The sequence below is a fragment of the Brienomyrus brachyistius genome, chromosome 1 (genome assembly GCF_023856365.1).
Source record: "Brienomyrus brachyistius isolate T26 chromosome 1, BBRACH_0.4, whole genome shotgun sequence".
NCBI lineage: Eukaryota > Metazoa > Chordata > Actinopteri > Osteoglossiformes > Mormyridae > Brienomyrus > Brienomyrus brachyistius.
In genome coordinates this window covers 31,717,492-31,737,128 of record NC_064533.1, presented here as the reverse complement: position 1 = coordinate 31,737,128, position 19,637 = coordinate 31,717,492, and the positions used below count along the sequence as shown (strand labels likewise).

Below are 19,637 nucleotides of genomic sequence, written 5' to 3'. Positions count from 1 at the left end.
ACTCAAAGGAGAAAATGACAAGCCGTTTGCATACACAGTATTAACCGTTTAATAAACTGCACTGCGTGACGTGGTCAGTGGTAATTAGCACTCAGCTGGAACAGTTAACATATAACTAAACACATCACCGCCAGCAAGTGCCAGACCCGACAGACTTGTTTTTAAACATTCTTTTCGACAGAAACCTAAAACCGAATGAATATTAAAGGCTGAGATTTTAGATGGCTGAGCAGCTATGGAAAATTGACCTATTGATGGAAATATGAATCAATTCCTCCCGATTCCCATTGAAACTGCCAAACTTCCACTGTCATTTTATTAATGTAGGCCTGATTTAATTCAGAGGGACAACATGGGACCATAAGAGAAATACAGTATTAACAGCAGCGCTGGCCCGCACGGTTTTCATGGTGTGGAAAGCACAGCCTGTCTGCATTGCGTCGAATGCTCCCTCCTCTCTCTCCCTCTCTCTCTCTCCCTTTCTCTCTCTCTCCCTCTGTATATATAAAATCCGGCAAAGCACCACCGTGTTTAACAATATTTTCTGATTTTCTCTGCGTCCTTTCTTTCATTTCACGCAGTGCTTTGAGGCAGCACAGGTATGCGCAGGGATGTCCGCGTCCGGATTTCACCAAAAAAGAAAAGATGTCCAACGTTTGCTGATGCGGCAACGGCAAGAAACGGCCAGTTCGCTTATTACCCCTTGATGCACTCGGCACTCCCATCCGCACCACCATGCTTTCTCCTACCACATAGTTTATCCCGCTAGAGTCAGCAGACTTTCTGGATGTCTTGTATGCGTTCATATGCCTGTAACTCAGCCCGCTTTCATTTCGACTTGTCCAGCAGCATGCTTTTATACAGCCTATTAAGAGACTCCGAAGTCCAAGATTTCAGTCACTGCAAGACGAAGATGCTTCGGGCAGCCTTAGACGCCAAAGTCAGAAATACGCCGCGGATACTTATTAAAATGGTGTAGCCGATTAATATTTCAGGAAGCCTCATATCTTGCGCGCTGTAAAGTGATAGCCATATTAAAACAAAGCTGCGAGTGCAAAGTTGTCGCTCTTCCTTACGGTGCATACGGACTGTTCGCATTCCTATACATTTTCTCTTCATACCATCAAGAGGTAAGCAATGCAGAAAGCGATGTATCTTATGACAGCGTGAAAAGGCTATTATGACGGTTATTATTATTCTTACTGCTGTTACCAATAATGCTATTTTGTTGCTATGTAAAATATTAACATTGCATGTTAATATATGCCAATTTTTGAAGGAACTGATCTCTTGAGATAATTGGCGACTTATTTAAAACGGAGTGAGCCGAAAGTTAGGCTGTATGAACCGTGCCATTTGACTAAGGGGTGAAATTAAATAAATAAAATAAAATAGAAACTTTGGCGGTTGTCGACGGGACACTGTTGCGTTTCTAACATTTAAAATAATTTATTTTCTAGCATTTTCGCATTCCTCGCAACGAGCAACTGCACAGTTGGCGCTCTGACCACCCACATGTCTACATCGTAAAAAAAAAAAAAAAAAAAAAACGGGGAGTTGAAATTGCTGAGCTGGCAAAGAGCTTCGCCTTTCGATCCATTTCTTCCCCCTGTTTGACGGGGTGATAGAAGCAGCAGTAAGAAGAGCCGATAGAGAAGCGATGGTCGAGTCAGCGCGAAACGTAGAGAAACGGCATTGAGGAAAAGCGATCCATCATTCTGCAATACATGTACAGGGCCACCTGAAGAAAACTGAACGGGAAACTGGATGCCTGTTCAGCCGGGCTGAACGCAAACCCGCATCGCCCGCAACGCGCAAAACTCGACCAACAGAATGACGGTGGTGGCCGGAGATAACATGGACGAAGCTTCTGGGCACCCCCAGGACGCGTACCCCCCAGACCATGACGATCACGATTGCTGCGAGAGGGTGGTCATCAATATCGCAGGGCTGCGCTTTGAGACTCAGCTGAAAACCCTTGCGCAGTTCCCGGATACGCTCTTGGGCAACCCCAAGAAGAGGATGCGCTACTTCGATCCGCTGAGAAATGAATATTTCTTTGACAGAAACCGTCCCAGCTTTGACGCCATACTCTATTATTACCAGTCCGGGGGTAGGCTGAGAAGACCGGTCAATGTGCCGCTGGATATGTTCTCGGAGGAGATCAAGTTCTACGAGTTAGGGGTGGAAGCGATGGAGAAGTTCCGGGAGGATGAGGGGTTCATTAGAGAGGAAGAGCGCCCTTTACCCGAAAAAGAGTTTCAACGCCAAATCTGGCTGCTGTTTGAGCACCCGGAAAGCTCGGGTCCGGCAAGGGGGATTGCCATAGTTTCAGTGATGGTCATCCTGATTTCCATCGTAATCTTTTGTCTGGAGACCTTACCTGAACTGAAAGAAGACACCACGGGGCGAATGATAACCGTGGGGAACAGTACATACTTTTACAAACCGAACATTTTCTCAGACCCTTTCTTCATTGTGGAGACCCTATGTATCATCTGGTTCTCTTTTGAACTGATCGTTCGTTTTTTCGCTTGCCCCAGCAAAGCGGCGTTCTTTAAGAACATGATGAACACTATTGATGTAGTGGCCATTATCCCTTATTTCATCACGCTGGGAACGGAGTTGGCCGAAGATCAAGAAAGCGCTGAGGCAAAGGGGGAGCAGGCGACGTCTCTAGCTATCCTCAGGGTAATTCGCCTGGTCAGAGTATTCAGGATCTTCAAGCTCTCCAGACACTCCAAGGGGCTGCAGATCTTGGGGCAGACCCTCAAAGCCAGTATGCGTGAACTGGGCTTGCTGATATTCTTCCTCTTCATCGGTGTTATCCTATTCTCCAGCGCCGTGTACTTCGCTGAAGCGGAGGAGAAGGAGTCATACTTCACCAGCATCCCGGACGCGTTTTGGTGGGCAGTGGTATCGATGACGACTGTGGGCTACGGAGACATGTATCCCGTGACGATAGGGGGCAAGATCGTGGGTTCCCTTTGTGCCATCGCTGGAGTATTAACGATAGCGCTGCCGGTTCCCGTGATCGTGTCCAACTTTAATTACTTTTACCACAGAGAAACCGAAGGAGAGGAGCAAGCGCAGCTGCTTCATGTCAGCAACCCAAACATCGCTTCTGACACCAGTTCTAGTCGTCGTAGTTCGACCCCCGTTAGTAAGTCAGAATATATGGAGATTGATGAGGATATAAATAATAGTATCGACAATTTTAGGGAGGCAAATCTCAGAACTGGCAATTGCCTCGTTAGCAACCAAAACTGTGTTAATAAAAGCAAGCTGCTGACAGATGTGTAAAACCGAAAATCCCAGCAGCAACTACACGAACTTACGTGAAGCCGTCCATTAATGTATATACTGTAATCATAACTGAATGCTTTATTTACCTCGTTAATGCGTTCTTGCATTTCGATTATGCTCAGCGATGTAAAACGAAAACACAAATCGAAGGTAAAAGATGCTTTCAGAATAAGTGAAAGATCGATATTTTCATTTATTTTCAAATGGGCCATCGAGTTTGTCTGAGAAAAGGAACAAACAGAAATGAAACATACTTTGACTCGTTTTTATTAAAATGAGACATTGTGCGATTCCCCTCGCCGTCCCGACCCGGGATTCACTGCTTGCCCAAACAGACAATTACTAGATTATTGGCAAAAAAAAGTTATGCATGGATTACAGCGAAACACACAGCGCATCCAGGAAGTGCATCAAAGTCTCTCGTCCAGCCTAGTAGCAAGCATTCGCAGTTATCGATCAGCGGATTCCCGTGCGACAGCCGATGCCATTACCTGAGACTTACTGCCCAGCACAGCACCTTATCGTAAAGGAAGGGACCGTCCCCTTGCTGCCAATTTAAGGCGGTCCAAGTAATAGTCCCGAGGACATCTGCAATGCTGCTATTTTTCGGAGATGCTGTAATCCCTATTTTACCGAGCGCGTCCGACGCCAGGCCCTCTAGATGTAAGACAGCACAACGACAGTTAAATACTAAAAAAGTTAAATACTAGCATGTTCAGATACTCTTCGTTTTAATATCGGCATGCGTGAGTCATTTCCTCATGTAACGGAAAACTTTATTTCTGTTTGAGTCAAATTGATTTCTTTGCTTTCGAGTTTTCTAATAATTTGGTTTCACCAGAAGTGCACTAGTTATTTATCATTTGTTAATACTTTAAAGCATTTAAGTGCTGAATGTTAAATCTTTAGGAATTGGAGGTCTTGGCATGTTAAAATACTCCGCATCATGGCCTAATGAACTAAGGTACTATGTATCCTAGTATATTTAATGCATGAAAGTCAGTATTAAACAGCTTGCGGTAACAGGGATGTTTAGTCGGGCAGAGCGATTCACTGCTCATTAGCAGGGAAACGACAAGCTGGTTTTTGCCTGAACTATGAAAGATCATATCCAAGTTTAACGTGTGGATACATAGCTTTTCATGAGAAAGCAAACGCAAAGAAAAAAAAGCAACTAACGAAATAATAATAATAATAATAATCAAATTGCATAGGTTGCACCTAATACAGTCAGTGTTGCTTATCTGGTGCAGTGCATGGACTCTCTCTGAACATGAAAACCGAAAAAAGTGTATAATTGCTACATCCACATTGCCGTTGAGTTTTTAGGCATTTATGGTTTTCAGACAAATTTTTTTCAAAATGATTTCCAGTAACATTTCCAGGAGAACTGACGTGGCAAAACGATTTAAATTAGTTGCTAGTGCCTTTAAACCTTCCTACCCAGTGGATTGTTAAAGTGCCTCCCTTTACCATAGAGTAACACAGTTAGATCAGAGCTGAAACGAGCCTCCTTACTGCAGTGCACTGTAATCCATCTCTGTATCCTTTATGGAAATAACTGTCAGATACAGTACATTAACAAAGCAGCTCCCCGGCCACCGGCGGAGCGGGACTGAGCGGTCGGACCTGAATCCCATCAGATTTCATGGGACGCGCCCCTCGGAACATCGTCCACCAAAGTACCTCCTGACCGCCGTGTACACGGGCATCGGAGATCCGGATGACGGGGATAAGCTGGGGAGGGGACGTAAAGAAATTGTACTTGTTTTGTTACTAACACCCGTATTCCTTTTTTTTGTTTGTTTTATGGCCGTGTAACAAGCCTATAGGTAGTCTACCTCAGTAGTTACGTCTCTCTGCACAGTGCATTTGCCTCCGCGTATTCAATGTTCAGACACCTGCCATCGTTGGTCATACTCGTTAATGAATCCATATTAGTTAACTGCATTAAACGTCTCAATTTCCCAGGCAGGTTACCCTTACAGAAAAGCACTTATAACAAGTATTATCCGCAAACTCCGAGGTACGCACAATCACGACCAATGGCGCTTTGGCTCCAAACCACCTGCCTGTGAGTGAGATTTCCTGGTTTTGATCACTGGAGTCCTTGTACATTTGGTGAAATGTTTTAGACCATTATGGGCAACAGCATAGAACAAATACATGAATTAAATCTGAAAAACGTGCACCTGCGGTGTTTCATATATCAATCAATATCAGAAACTGCTTTCCTTTTTATTTATTTTCCAAAATAAACAAAAGCACTTGTGTAAGAGTTGTACTCTCTCAGCAGACTCAGAATCTGTGATGACATCTAACAGATTATTCCCATTTTTACCCGGCTGGTATACTGGTGTTCTGTTGACCAGTCATAGGGGTCAAAGGACAATTTTGAGTTGACGAGTCAGTACTCAGTACTGTTCAGGATTGGGTTGTGGAATGACGTGGTACCCTGAAGGCCGCTGGTATTACAGTGTACAGTATGTATGTATGTTTTATTAGCAAGTCAGTGGTTGTGGCATCTGGGATTGGATGTTGTACGCGTGTCAGTTGTTCGTGAGCTGCACTTATGTAAAGCTGCCATCTATTTTGATGCGATAGGGCAACTGTATCAGTAATTATGATGCAACCTTTCAGAAGGATGTTTAGGAACGTATCTGAGAGAGTTCCCTTTAAATATGGACACTTTCCAAATCGGCAAATGCCACCCAGTCCGTTCTTTAAATTTATTTTCATAATGAGTAAATGAATGCGGACCAGTGGAACATTGAGCAAAAAATATGTATACATACATATATATATATATATATATATATATATATATATATATATATATATATATATATATATATATATATTGTCACAATGACTAGATCTCTCTCTCGAAATTTCTAAAATTGTAGTTTCTGTGACTTGTTTCACTGCAGTTACTGCATTGTTTTCGATAGCATTTTTTAGCCTAAAAAATTTAAACAGCCTATGCAAGCATGACAGAATCTCCAGTGATTATTTTTTGGCGAATGGAACACATTTTATAGCGCTAATATAAGATTGAATGTTAGCTATGATATCTAGCTATGTCCTTATTTCTCATAGCAAACATACATATCATGCCGGCTAAAGGGGTATTAACCAGTCATAAGGTCTCATTGGAAGAGGAGATGTGTGCTCCAGTAGGTTATGAATCTGTACCGGTGTCCGGAAGGTTGTGGATTTGAATCCTGTAGCCAGCAGTTACATCACTGTTGGGCTCTGAACCCCACCTGCTTCAGGGATTTTGGATGCTGCTGGCTGGCTTTCTCTTTGACCCTATGCTTTCCTCCATTGAGCATCACTTTGGACAATAGCATCTGTTAAATGTAGAAAAGGAAATTGGGAGACCCCCCACTCCAACCCCCCAGTGTCTATACAGCAGGAGGTAGAGTGTACAAAGTCATCTTTGACAGTGTCAGAACATTTAACTGTCTAACTGTTTCTCTTCCCCAGTAACACAGCATGTTAATATGGTGCTATGCATTTAAAACATTTAATTCAGCATTGAAGTTTGGCAGAGGTAGAGATTAACCACTGCGTCGTTTTTGTATGAAAAACATAATCCTATTTTTCAACCCGGCAATGCGGTAAAGTGTATCTTGTGGTACAAACAGAGATGACAGGATAGTGGGAGTGCAATGGCTCTTGATCTTGTACTGAGTACAAGCCAATAGTAATTACAAAAAGACATAATTGTCCTTTTAATTGGCTGAAATCAGTTTTGAAGGGACCAACCATGGTATTTGAAGACATTGGAGAGTTTTTCTGCAAGTAAATCACACCTGGCATTTTGAACAGGTAGTGATCAGTAGGACAAGCACAGATTTAGAGACAATTCCAGTGTTAATATTTGGGGAAAAATGTATTTATTATTTATCTCTTACTTGAAGTGCAAAGTGTGGGTTGTTCTACATGAGGACAACAATGGAGTATGTTGAATATGTCAAGATAGAGGCTTAAATGAAAGAGAAGATTGCATTCAATGGATAGTGTTCACCCTGAAAAGCATTTAAATGATGGAATTCAGTTATCTTGAGCTGAATGAAAGAAAATATTTAAAATAACACAATCACTGTTTTCTACTTTAATTCACCTGAGTACTGTGGTATAACTGGTTGGCAAATTTATGAGGAATTAAAACATTATCCATTCCAGTGCTAGAAAAATTGATTAAAATATTAATAAGCCTAGAATGTTTTACATTTCAGTTTTTCATAAGGAGGTTGTTGAGATGGGAAATGTACTTTGATTTTAACGGTACCGATGTAAACATAACTGTTTCCGCTGCACAGAAAACCAGTTGGTCAAAACATTAAATGATTTCCCATCAATCTATTGACTTAAAAATCGCCACTCAGTCGATCTTCAGTGTTTCCTGTGTTGTACTGATACAAGAGACACTTGTGTTTAGATCGAAGGGAGTGGGCTGAGTTTCTGACTCACCACAAAGGATATCTGGGTCACACTGTTGTCGCTCCTTTCGTCTCTTGCCCCCAGTGGCGTCCTGTTCATCACCGGGCTGTAGGGCCAGAAGCCAATCACACGATTGCAGCCATATGAAGATGGAACATACTGTGGCAACAATTTCACTTTCAAATGCCTGCTTTTATGTCAGTGTACAGTTGTTTTCATCCATTGATCTATTGTTATTATTATTATTATTATTATTATTAATATTATTATTACTGCCATTATCACACTATCCCAGTGGATTTTTTACAGTCTCATTGAAGTTTATTGCTTTCTCTTACACCAACTACTAGGCTGTTGGTATCAAAACAATGTATATGATATATATGAAATATATATTAGTGTATATGTGTTTTTTTGCCCCCAACAAAGTTGTCCCAGGCAACTAGACCAAGTGCATTGTGAAGGAGCCTGGATTGTTTCAGTTTTTTTCTTCTGGAAGGTTTTCATTTGGAGGTTAGGGTTATTTTTCGATTCATGTACCATAAAGTTGTTGATATTGCCATTTCTTTCTTCTGTGACAGTCTGTAATGTTTGTCATGTTGCTGAAGGCATAGTCTGTGATCTATGCAAAGGTGTCCACTTTATTTTTTTGTCACGATTCTGCCATGTATCATTCGATTAAAGACATTTTTAAGGCTCTGGTCTGTGTCTGTGGTTCCCTTGATGATGAGATGCTCACATACATGCCTGGTTGGGTGCATTACAGCGACACTTAAAATGTACGCCAGGGTGGTGTAAAAACACATCAAAGATTGCAGTTTACGTGAGGTTTTAATTTTAATTGGACTCTTATTTGAATGGTACAGTATGTCTGTCTATTGTATACACAGAAATCTGAAATGTCAGCATTTACATTTTTAACAATGTTGTTTTTTTTTTTTTTTTTTTACCTTCAACAGTGTTTTACTTTTCTGGGAATGCAAGACAATCTTGGTAAAAACTTAAGAATGACAAAATATTTTTGTGAATTTTTAGCAGGGAATAGCATGAATAGTGGTTATAAATTTACCAACACGCATCATCTGTATATAACACTGTTTTGCTTTATACAGATACACATAAAGAAACTTACATTTGTTTTTGGACACTCGGTCTTAGTACTTGTTTACTTGTTATAGTATATAGTAGCTGGAGGACAAGCTATATGTGTGTGTGTGTGTGTGTGTGTGTGTGTGTGTGTGTGTGTGTGTGTGCGTGTATGTGTCTGTGTGGATTATGTTTTTATTACATTGTGGGGACCAAATGTACCCCACAATGTGATAAAAACCTGTTTTTTCAGGTTAAGGTCGTCATGTTGGGATTAAAGTTGAAGTAAAAAGTGGAGAGTCCCCACAAAGATATAATGACAAACCTGTGTGTGTGTGTATAACAGATGAAATAACTCACACAGCATGGCCTTGATAACTGTAAATCCATTTTCAAAAGTTTCACTATAATTATGTGAAACACATTAAATTATAACTGTGATATTTTACCCTATATTGTTTTTACCCAATAAGTCTGCCGCATGAAAACCGTTTTGTGTTATAGCTGTGACTGCTTGCTGACGGTGGGGTAGACACACGAGAGAGGAGAATGTGCAGAGTGTATGGCTTAAATATCTTTGTTTAGCTCTAAATGCATACAGGGCTGCTGTTTGCTTATTCATGGGAGATATTTGCTTGGCCCTGTTCATGCTGACTCTTGGGTGTGCTGCTCAGATATCTCTGGGCTGTTTCAAAAACATATACGAATCAATATAAAACAATACCTTTTATTAATTTAATTTTCATAATTAACATTAAAAATGACCCATTCCGTGACAGTTCTAAGCATATTCTCCCCCTGCTCACTGCTCACGATACATACGCTGAAAAACAGGCATTAGATACACAGAAAATTCAAACGTATAGCCAGAGTTGGTACATCTCAGTGCCTTCATGATTTTATTATTAACCATTTGCTTGGCAGACACCTAAATGTGTTAGACACTGCAAAGAATTTCTCCTCAGAAACAGTGATGTGTGTGAACTCTGTAATTGGTTATTGTAAAAATGTAACTTATAAGGTCAAATACTTTCAAATACTGGTCCTGTAGTGGTTTAAAACACAGTTCCTGATGTTGCATTGAAACAATAAATAGTTTATTGACATTCGGATTCACTGCTTTTTAGTCTATTCCTGTCAATAGACAAGTGAATACAGTTGAAAGCATGGATGACTATGCTTTCAATGCAGTGTTCTCAAACTCTACACTGCATGTTGGGCTGCTTTGTTTCCCTTTTAGCAACATTGTTAATGTTAAATTAATGAATCCATTAATGAAATCTGAGAACATCGTTCAGGGACACGTAAGTAATTGTCAATTAGCCGTCGTCCCTGATGTAAGTCCTGTTGTTAAATTAAACAGCTTAAAATAACATGTTGCATGTTTTATTGTTGAAGGGTCCATGTACTGAAACTTACAGTGCACCTCTGAAATGGACCCTTCGTCAGGAGGCTGACCACGATCACACAATGCTACATGACCAAAACAGACAGATTTTACAGGACTCTGACCGTAAGCACAAGATGTCTGCTGGAGACAGGCCGATCGCCCCGGGATGGAATGACAGCGCTGTGGATTAGCAAGCTCGGCACTGGAGATGCCCACCCCACCCCGCCAACACAAAGCCAGTGACTCATCGCCTGTGACCCCAGTGAAGCGGCGTGTGGGTGTACGCCCCCTGAAGGGAGGAGTGTGTGCGTGTGTGTTAAGTGGGACATATGAACGTTTCGGAAGAAAAGAATGAGGCTATCTTCCTCTATCTCCATCGCCAGCAGGCAGCTCTGAAATCGACGAGAGTAACGTCTGCGTTGCTGTGCGACACGACGACGGACCCACGGGCGCGTTAATAATCACCATTAATGTACGGAGTGGTATGTTCAAACGTTCTTTATGCTGGTGAAAAACTGTGATATAATGTCGGTCAATGTGAGTTAGCTTAACCGTTGAAAAACCTCTCCTGAAGTCACCCCAGTGTTGACAGTAACCATCCAATATGCCCATGACTCAACCAATAGCACACTATCTATACCTCATCAAATAAATTTAGTTCATTAATTAAGTTAGCTGGTGGTGAAATTTATTGGATACATGGAATGGCTGGGGTGCCCCTGAGGAGAGGTTAGGGGACTAAAACTGTGTTCTTCTAGCCATCCAGCAAAATAACAAGAAGAAGTTCTAGGCACTTTATATGATGTGACTGTTCATTTGCATGTTAAATTGTATTTTTTTCTGAGAATATACGCACATGATATTCATATAAATAGCTTTAGACATTTGCTTTGATGGTCCAAGACTTTACTGTAGGTTCTGTTGTTTGATGTTATTGTGGAATTTAGCATTAACGAGATGATCTCAGTTCCCTGATTAAGGGTCTTGCTCGTCATTAAAATTGCTCTTCTGAGTTGCTTGGACAGGAACAGAAATGAAGTCCTGGACCAGAGATGGGTCTTTTTCTGCCTTCCTCAGCACTGCTACCACCCAGGTCTTCTCAGGTGACGCTCAATGGCCAGTGCACTCCATACATCTCACAACATCTCCTGCTGCTCACACACAAGCTTATCCAAGGAGAACAAAATACGCGTTGTGACTCCTGCATCTCTGCAGGGAACCTCCCTAATTAAGTGTTTTCACGCTTCGCCTTGTGAGTGTTGGTCCAGTTTCTGATGCTCCTAATGTCTTGTGACTATAAAACCACACTTTGAGCAGCAGTTATGAATTATTCACCCTGTGTGTTGGGTTCTGCTGACTTGTATGGCTGAGCCTCTTTTTTTTGTTTATGCACCAATGGAATAAATCTCTTGATCCATTTCCTCCCAGGGTTCTGATGAAATCAGGCTTTTATCTATGACATGATCATAACTTTGCACCGGAGACGGTGGTATGGATGTGCATTGGTTGAGTGGTCGCCTCATACCTCTGCAGTTCAGGGTTTGATTGATTGGCTTGCACCCTGTCCTGGGTCATTCTCTGCCTTGAGTCCATTCATGCTAGAAAAAAACAGCACAGAACAGCATAGCTAGTTACCAGCATGGCTAGCATAATGCATACTGGTTATACCAGCATACGTTGTGTTTTGGTGCTGGTTGGGCCAGCATCATTAAAGAAATATTGCTGGTGGACCAGTTTCATGTGCAGGTAGACCTTCACAGGTTTGCTGGTCCACCAGCTACACCAGCACCAAACCAGCACTAAAAAAGCATAGGCCAGCATGGATATCATACTGGTTTATGTTCTTTTTCAGCAAGGATAGCTTCTAGGATTGACTCTGGACATCCACAGTCCAACACAGGAGATGTTTTATTGAAGATCAATGATGGACATTGCAGAATCAGACTGGTCATTCCACCGATCATTAGGGGATTATCCCAAGATTATCCCAAGGACAGCTGGGACACGAATCATAACGGCCCTGTGCCTTTGTAGCTTTGAATATGACACTGTTTTGTGTGCAAGGACATCTTGTTTTGGCCTAATTGTCCGTAGTGATAAAATATTGTATGATATCGTGCTGGGGCTACATTTGTATATGAATAAAACCTCTCTGTGCAATAGCCTTTTTGGGTCGTCTCATTCTCAAAGGACTATTTTCTCAACGGGGGAGGGGTCCAAAATTCAGTAACAGAGCCCATATCCTAAAGGGGCCAGTACATATGACACAACATCTAATTAATGTCTTTAATTTAAAAGTGTCTCGCACATTAGCAGCACACTGAGCACACAATGCTGGCAAGAAGACTGCAATTCCATGGGAATATTAAGAGTCTGTAGTGGGGGAAAAAAAGGCAAAAGATTGGAAGTTGATAGAGTCGCTGTACAGCAGTGATACTCAACCGTGCCCCATCTCTGGAGAAGGAGATTGAGTTACAAATAATGGATACAGTCAACAGGAAAGAAAATGACTGTATGGAGAATGGTTTTACACAGTGGACACATGGGATAAGGCCGGTCAGCGGTGTGCACTTTCAAGGGTGACAATGCGAGTGTGTGTATGTGCTAGCTGCACACGAGCCCTTTGAAGTCACCGTGGGTGGAGAAGAAACAAACTTCATGGAACAAAAACTGGGGAGTGTGATACCGGGAGAGAACAAGCACGCATGCAAAAGAGCCCCGAGCCCCACCTCACTCCTACCGGCTCAGATGGAGGTGATGGAAGGTATCGGCTTTGAGGATGGTGAGCCAGAGCCACTGCTGAGTGATGCCTAAGAAGCACCATCCTCTTACCGACCTTGGAATCTTCACTGATCCAATGTCCAGCTCCTGTTTGGATTCATTAACAGCGATTCTAAAGTCACTGGTTTTCCTCTATAACACTTCTGACTACCAGTGTGCATGCGGGGACTGCCACTGTGACTAAGGAGTGCTGGGGGGGGGGGGGGGGGGGGGTATTGCCCAAAGATTTTCTTTGTGTCCCCCCCTACTAGAAATGTTCAGCCAATCACAAAACACTTTCCCCCATCTTTTACTTCTGTTTTGATTGGCCAATTTGGTTGTAAACTCTATACTATGGAAAGTTCCAAAATATATAAAACTGTAGCAACGCTCTTCTTAAGAATGAGAAAGTATGAGATATAAACGTGTTGATGTCACCGCCCCCTCATTCAAGCCAGCCTGCTGCCAAAAGCGACACCCCCACAACCACGCGCTGGAACATGTCACAGAAACAAACAAAAACAGGCATGAGGACAGATGCATATCTATGCAGGCATAGCACTGCGTACAGATACCTTCACTGGAGGGACATGAAGGAAGAAGCTTCAGATCTCCATGTCACAATTTTAGACACATATAATATTCTGAAATAATTTAACAACCTTGGCTCAGATGCAGGAATTTCTGCAGTTTCTCTTACCATCATCCAAAAAGGTCTACTGATGTCTACTTTTAAAAAGGAATTTGGAAATCACATATTTTATACACTAATTTTCCATCTAATTTAGTATAAACCAAGTCCTTTTGTAAACACTGTAGTATGAAAAAAGGTCACCCTTTAGATTAACTGCACCTTCATGACGCCTTCATAATGCATTTATAGAACATTCGTAAGCAGCATGAAAGTATGCCTTAATATCCTAATAAACTTAACAGCTTTAATATACATTAACAAACATTATATGATTATATGATTATACTGTTATTATTGTATATTATAGCTATCATTTCTGTTCATTAAATGTATTATGAATGCAATGCCCTAAGATTTAAGGTATATTTACATGCTGCTTATCAACTTTCTATGTAAGCAGAAGGAATGCATCATCAATACGCAGTTAAAGTAAAGCATTACTGAATAAAGTATACTTAGTTAAGGTGTCAGAACTGGCAACTCAGATTGCCTACAGTGCGTGACTGTGTGTGTGAGTTGTTGCCCTATAATGATTTGCATCCTATCCAGGATGTTCCCTGTCTTGTGTCTTGTGCATCCTGGGATACACTCCAGACACACTGTGAACCTGCACCGGATGAGCGATTATGGAAGATGGGTGGAACAACTAAAATTATACGATTAAAAAAATATCTAAGGTTTTCTGTCCGTATTAAAAAATGTGTGTCTCAATATACATTTAAATGCTATTCGCTATGTTTACAGTGTTACACTAATAATAGCCTGGCTATTAACTGTACAAGAATCGGTCGACTGTCCGGATGCAAAGAGAAGCTTCGCCAGTCACCTAGAACGTCAACCTGTCTGGTCCATTAAGCCTTATTCCTCTCTCTCTCACTGGAACGGCGACCCCCCCCCCAGGGAAACCGTCACCACCTCTGAAGCCCTGAGCATACCCAAACTGGGCCGCATAATCGAACATCATCAGTCAGCGCCGATCGATGGGCGCGTAACCCAAGCTGTCCCCTCGGGCAACACAGTGCCAGTTATTTGAAACAGCAAGTGTGATCAGCACTATGGAAATGAAGGGTTACATCTCACCAAGTTGGCCCTTTACTAGCATAATAGACCAAATTGCATCCACACTCTACCATTTTCCAGCCATGTGTGGTTCAATTGCAATAGAAATACAACTGCTCAGTAATAAATAATTAACTTGCAAATAAATGGTGACTTGAACCAGCCATCGTCATTTGTTCCGGAGTGATATTCAGTTGCAAGAGCACAATAAGCAAACCCGGTCATACTTGAAAGCAGAGCCTATGCTTACAGGACTAGTACCCCCCCATTTTTAGCAGGGTTAGCATATAGTAGGTTAGCTGTGTTACAGTATAAATGTATTTCGTAGGGTTAGCATAGAGTAGGATCATCATTTTAAAGTCTATATGTTTTTAGCAGGGTTAGTGGAGAGTATGGTCAATATGTCAAAATCTAAATGCTCATAGCAGAGATAGCATTGAGTAGGTCACTGTTAAAGTCTTTATATTTTTAGCAGGATTAACATAGAGTCGCTATATTAAAGCCTGTGTGTTTTTAGCGGAGTTAGCATAGAGCAAAGTCGCTATATTAAACCCTGTATGCTTTTAGCAGGGTTAGCACAGCGTAGGGTCACTGTTTAAAGCCTATGTGTTTTTAGCAGGGTTCATATAAAGTAGGGTCACTGTTTAAAGCCTGTGTGTTTTTAGCAGGGTTAGTATAAAATAGGGTTACTGTTTAAAGCCTGCGTGTTTTTAGCGGGATTAGCATAGAGCAAAGTCGCTATATTAAACCCTGTATGTTTTTAGCAGGGTTAACATAGAGTAGTGTTACTGTAGTAAAGCCTGTGTGTTTTTAGCAGGGTTAACATAGAGTAGTGTTACTGTATTAAAGCCTGTATGTTTTTAGCAGGGTTAACATAGAGTAGTGTTACTGTATTAAAGCCTGTGTGTTTTTAGCAGGGTTAACATAGAGTAGTGTTACTGTATTAAAGCCTGTGTGTTTTTAGCGGGGTTAGCATACAGTAGGGTTACTGTATTAAAGCCTGTGTGTTTTTAGCGGGGTTAGCATACGGTAGGGTTACTGTATTAAAACCATTGTGTTTTTAGTGGGATTAGCATAGAGCAAAGTCACTATTTTAAACCCTGTATGTTTTTAGCGGGTTAGCATACAGTAGGGTCACTTAATTAAAGCCATTGTGTTTTTAGCAGGGTTAGCATAAAATTGAGTCACTATATTAAAGCCTGTATGTTTTTAGCAGGGTTAGCATAGAGTAGGATCACTGTATTAAAGTCTGTGTGTTTTAGCAGGGTTAGCATAGAGTAGGATCACTGTATTAAAGTCTGTGTGTTTCTAGTGGGGTTAGCATAGAGTAGGATCACTGTATTAAAGTCTGTGTGTTTTTAGCGGGGTTAGCATAGAGTAGGATCACTGTATTAAAGTCTATGTGTTTTTAGCGGGGTTAGCATAGAGTAGGGTCACTGTATTAAAGTCTGTGTGTTTTTAGCGGGTTAGCATAGAGTAGGATCACTGTATTAAAGTCTGTGTGTTTTTAGCGGGGTTAGCATAGAGTAGGATCACTGTATTAAAGTCTGTGTGTTTTTAGCGGGTTAGCATAGAGTAGGATCACTGTATTAAAGTCTGTGTGTTTTTAGCGGGGTTAGCATAGAGTAGGATCACTGTATTAAAGTCTGTGTGTTTTTAGCGGGTTAGCATAGAGTAGGGTCACTGTATTAAAGTCTGTGTGTTTTTAGCGGGGTTAGCATAGGGTACGGATGTTAATAGGCTGGTACAGTTGCCATTTATCAGTTTTTTAGCCCTATGTTAATGTGAGGGTTTCGCTTTACGCAAATGGGTTAGGAAGAAATTTATGACAGCCTAGACTGGCTGGTTCCTGCTCCCAAATATTTTCTCTAGCTCCCTCCTCTCCCCAACCCTTCCCACGCATTCCCCCGGTCCACCACCCACCCACCCACCTCCCCGCCCCGGTGCAGCGGCCCCCAGTCCACTTCTCCATTGGGCTATGAGCGCAACAGCCCACTCGCGCGTTGCGTAATCTCCGCGGGAGCTGCCGCCGCTGCCGCCGCCGCAAGCCAGGCCTGCTCAATAATTAAGAGCACTTCCATCCCACTATTGTTCACATGGAAATCCGCGAGCTGATCTTTGTGAGACTCGAGTTGGGAAGAAAATTCCCCTTCTGGCCAAATATAGTCAAAAGAAAAGAGGAAAAATAAGAAAAACCCACATCTCCTATAAACAATAGGCTCCCTGGCCCTGCAGCGACCACATACACACAGCACAGAATGAAAAGGCTTTAATCAGCCAGGAGAGAAAAGACGGCAAAAGCAGGAGGCCAGCGGATCTCAGTGGACACGCGTCCGCGTTCAGACACAGCTCTGTGATGGATTTGCTGACGGATTTTGCACCGTTTCCCTCCCCTCTAAGCAAATGTCTAATGGGTGCCAGATTTCGGGCAGGAAGGAGGGAGCACATATATAAGTCTGTCCTGGAACTCTCTAGCTTAACTTGCTAGAGGTGGGTGGGGGGGGGCGATTCATGGGGTCGAGCTATTCAAGAATGCTAAATCACAAGTCTCGGCCTCCCCGGGGTCCTGCTGGGAGGGGGGGGGACCCCGGGGTGTCTCAAGGAGCTGAAGTTGATTTACAGCTCTACAGAAGTGCTGCCTGGACTCCTCTAAGACATGCCTGTCAGTGACCTTGGTGAGCAAATGTGCCCAGTCACACTTTGAGGGGGAAAAAAACCGTCGCAGTGAACCAATAAGCAAATCAACACACACCTTCATATTGAGCGCTATGCAGATATTTTTAAATGCCTCTTTACACACAGAATCCACCAGGGACAAAGAGCTTTATTATATATATATATATATATATATATATATATATATATATATATATATATATATTTCTTTTTTACCAGAATTGAAGCAGTATTTAGAGAATGTGGAACTGGGATGCTCAAGATTACAGCAAATAAATAAAAAAAAGTTGATTGAAAATCCACAGTTTCACAGTTTCGGGTAGCGCTATACATTTTATATACATTAGATCATCCATCCATCCATCCATCCATCCATTTTCCAAACCGCTTATCCTACTGGGTTGCGGGGGGTCCGGAGCCTATCCCAGAAGCAATGGACATGAGGCAGGGAACAACCTAGGATGGGGGGCCAGCCCATCGCAGGGCACACTCACACACCATTCACTCACACATTAACACCTACAGGCAATTTAGCAACTTCAATTAGCCTTAGCATGTTTTTGGGGGGAAACCGGAGTACCCGGAGGAAACCCCACAACGACATGGGGAGAACATGCAAACTCCGCACACATGTGACTCAGGCAGAGATTCGAACCCGGGTCCCAGAGGTGTGACAACAGTGCTAACCACTGCCCCACCATGCCGCCCCCACATTAGATCATAACCACCCTAAACAGTTTTTTTTTTACTGACCAAGGTTTCCACATCTGATCACATCGCGTGCATCGGTAGCTAAGCAGCTAACCTCTCTGTCTAACTGTTCATCAGATTACAAATTACCAGCTAGTGCCATTCATGTGTGCCGTCATTTGCCAGACCAACAAACCTAACGTCCACAGTAAGGGTGCGCAGAAAATAACCCTATCAGCCTCTGACACTCTTCAAGGCTAGAAGATATCAGCATAGAGGGGGCGCAGATGGTGGGGAGGATGGGGGGACCATGTCCCCCCCCAATTTTATGCCTCATCAAGCATGGGTGGGCACGCTTAAAGGTTAAGACTTTTTTTTTCTCATTGTTTGATCCCCCCAACTTCAAAATTCTCTCCTGCGCCCCTGCAGCATACAATATAGACATGCACTCTGATCATATGGCTCTTTGCGGAGCACTGCTGCCTCCTGCCTCCAGAGCTTGGCATTTGGATCCTGCCACCGCTCTGCGTGTGTGAGTTTGCACACGGTCCCTTGCTGTGGCCTCTGGGCATTCTGGCTTCCTCCTGTAGTTTAAAGAGTGTAGTTAGGTGAATTGGCATTTCTAAATAGCTTATAATGTGTGTGTGTGTGTGTGTGTGTGTGTGTGTGTGTGTGTGTGTGTGTGTGTGTGTGTGTGTGTGTGTGTGTGTGTGTGTGCTCTGCCAGTAGTCTGCTGTCTGCTCCCTTGTCCTCCGTGATGCCTGGGAGAGAATCCATCCCCCCCCCGCCCCCCTGTCCTCCTATGACCTTAAACTGGATAAGTGGCCAGAAGATGAATGAACGAGCTCATTGAGCGTCCCCTTGGGTAGCAGTAGGAGCCGCACCCAGGTTATGGAGTCGCGTCGGTCTCTTCTTACAGTTACAGGCTGGCATCGTCGCGGTCTGTAAAAAACAACGACAGCGTCAAGAACATTAGTCAGAGATGTGACATGTCGTGTAGGAGGACTTTTCTAAGTTACTCAACTGCACTTTTTACTGCTGCCATTTAATACAACTGACTGCAGTCCACCCCCCACCCCTCCCCCCCCACGCAGGAACATTATACAGCATACATCCTGAGTGCGGGGGGGGGGGGGGGGGGAATGAATGGGGCTCAGCTTGACACTCACTACAGCAGGAGAAGCTGGTAAAACTGGCCGAGGTGTGCAAACATGCATGATCACCGCTGGGCTGAGCGGGGCTCGGTACTGGGGATCCCAGTGGGGCTGTCCCACCTTGTGCAAGAGCGTTCCTGTAACCTGCACTGGGAAATCTCTCCAGCCTACGTGCTGCTGGATACTGACGAATCCTCGCTTATGTAAGCGATTCCATCGCAGCGCTGTAGCGCTCCGAAGCCTTTTGAGAGAACATCATGAAGACTCCAAAAAATTCTAAAGATCCCTACAGTCTCCGGGAATCCGAGTGTGAAACGTCACCGTCGCTCCTCCTGACAGCTGGCACAGGTGTGCACATGCTTCGGGTTTTGAG

The 19,637-nt window shown here is 42.8% G+C and overlaps 1 protein-coding gene across 1 annotated transcript; it reads left to right on the top strand.

Annotated features, from left to right (window-relative positions):
- The first annotated feature begins 484 nt into the window (after positions 1-484).
- Positions 485-8,454, top strand: LOC125750347 (potassium voltage-gated channel subfamily A member 1). The gene is made up of 2 exons (XM_049027987.1): positions 485-1,130; positions 1,461-8,454. Exon 2 carries the CDS (start codon positions 1,834-1,836, stop codon positions 3,301-3,303), a length of 1,470 nt encoding a protein of 489 aa, XP_048883944.1. The 5' UTR covers positions 485-1,130; positions 1,461-1,833; the 3' UTR covers positions 3,304-8,454.
- The last annotated feature ends 11,183 nt before the right edge of the window (positions 8,455-19,637 follow it).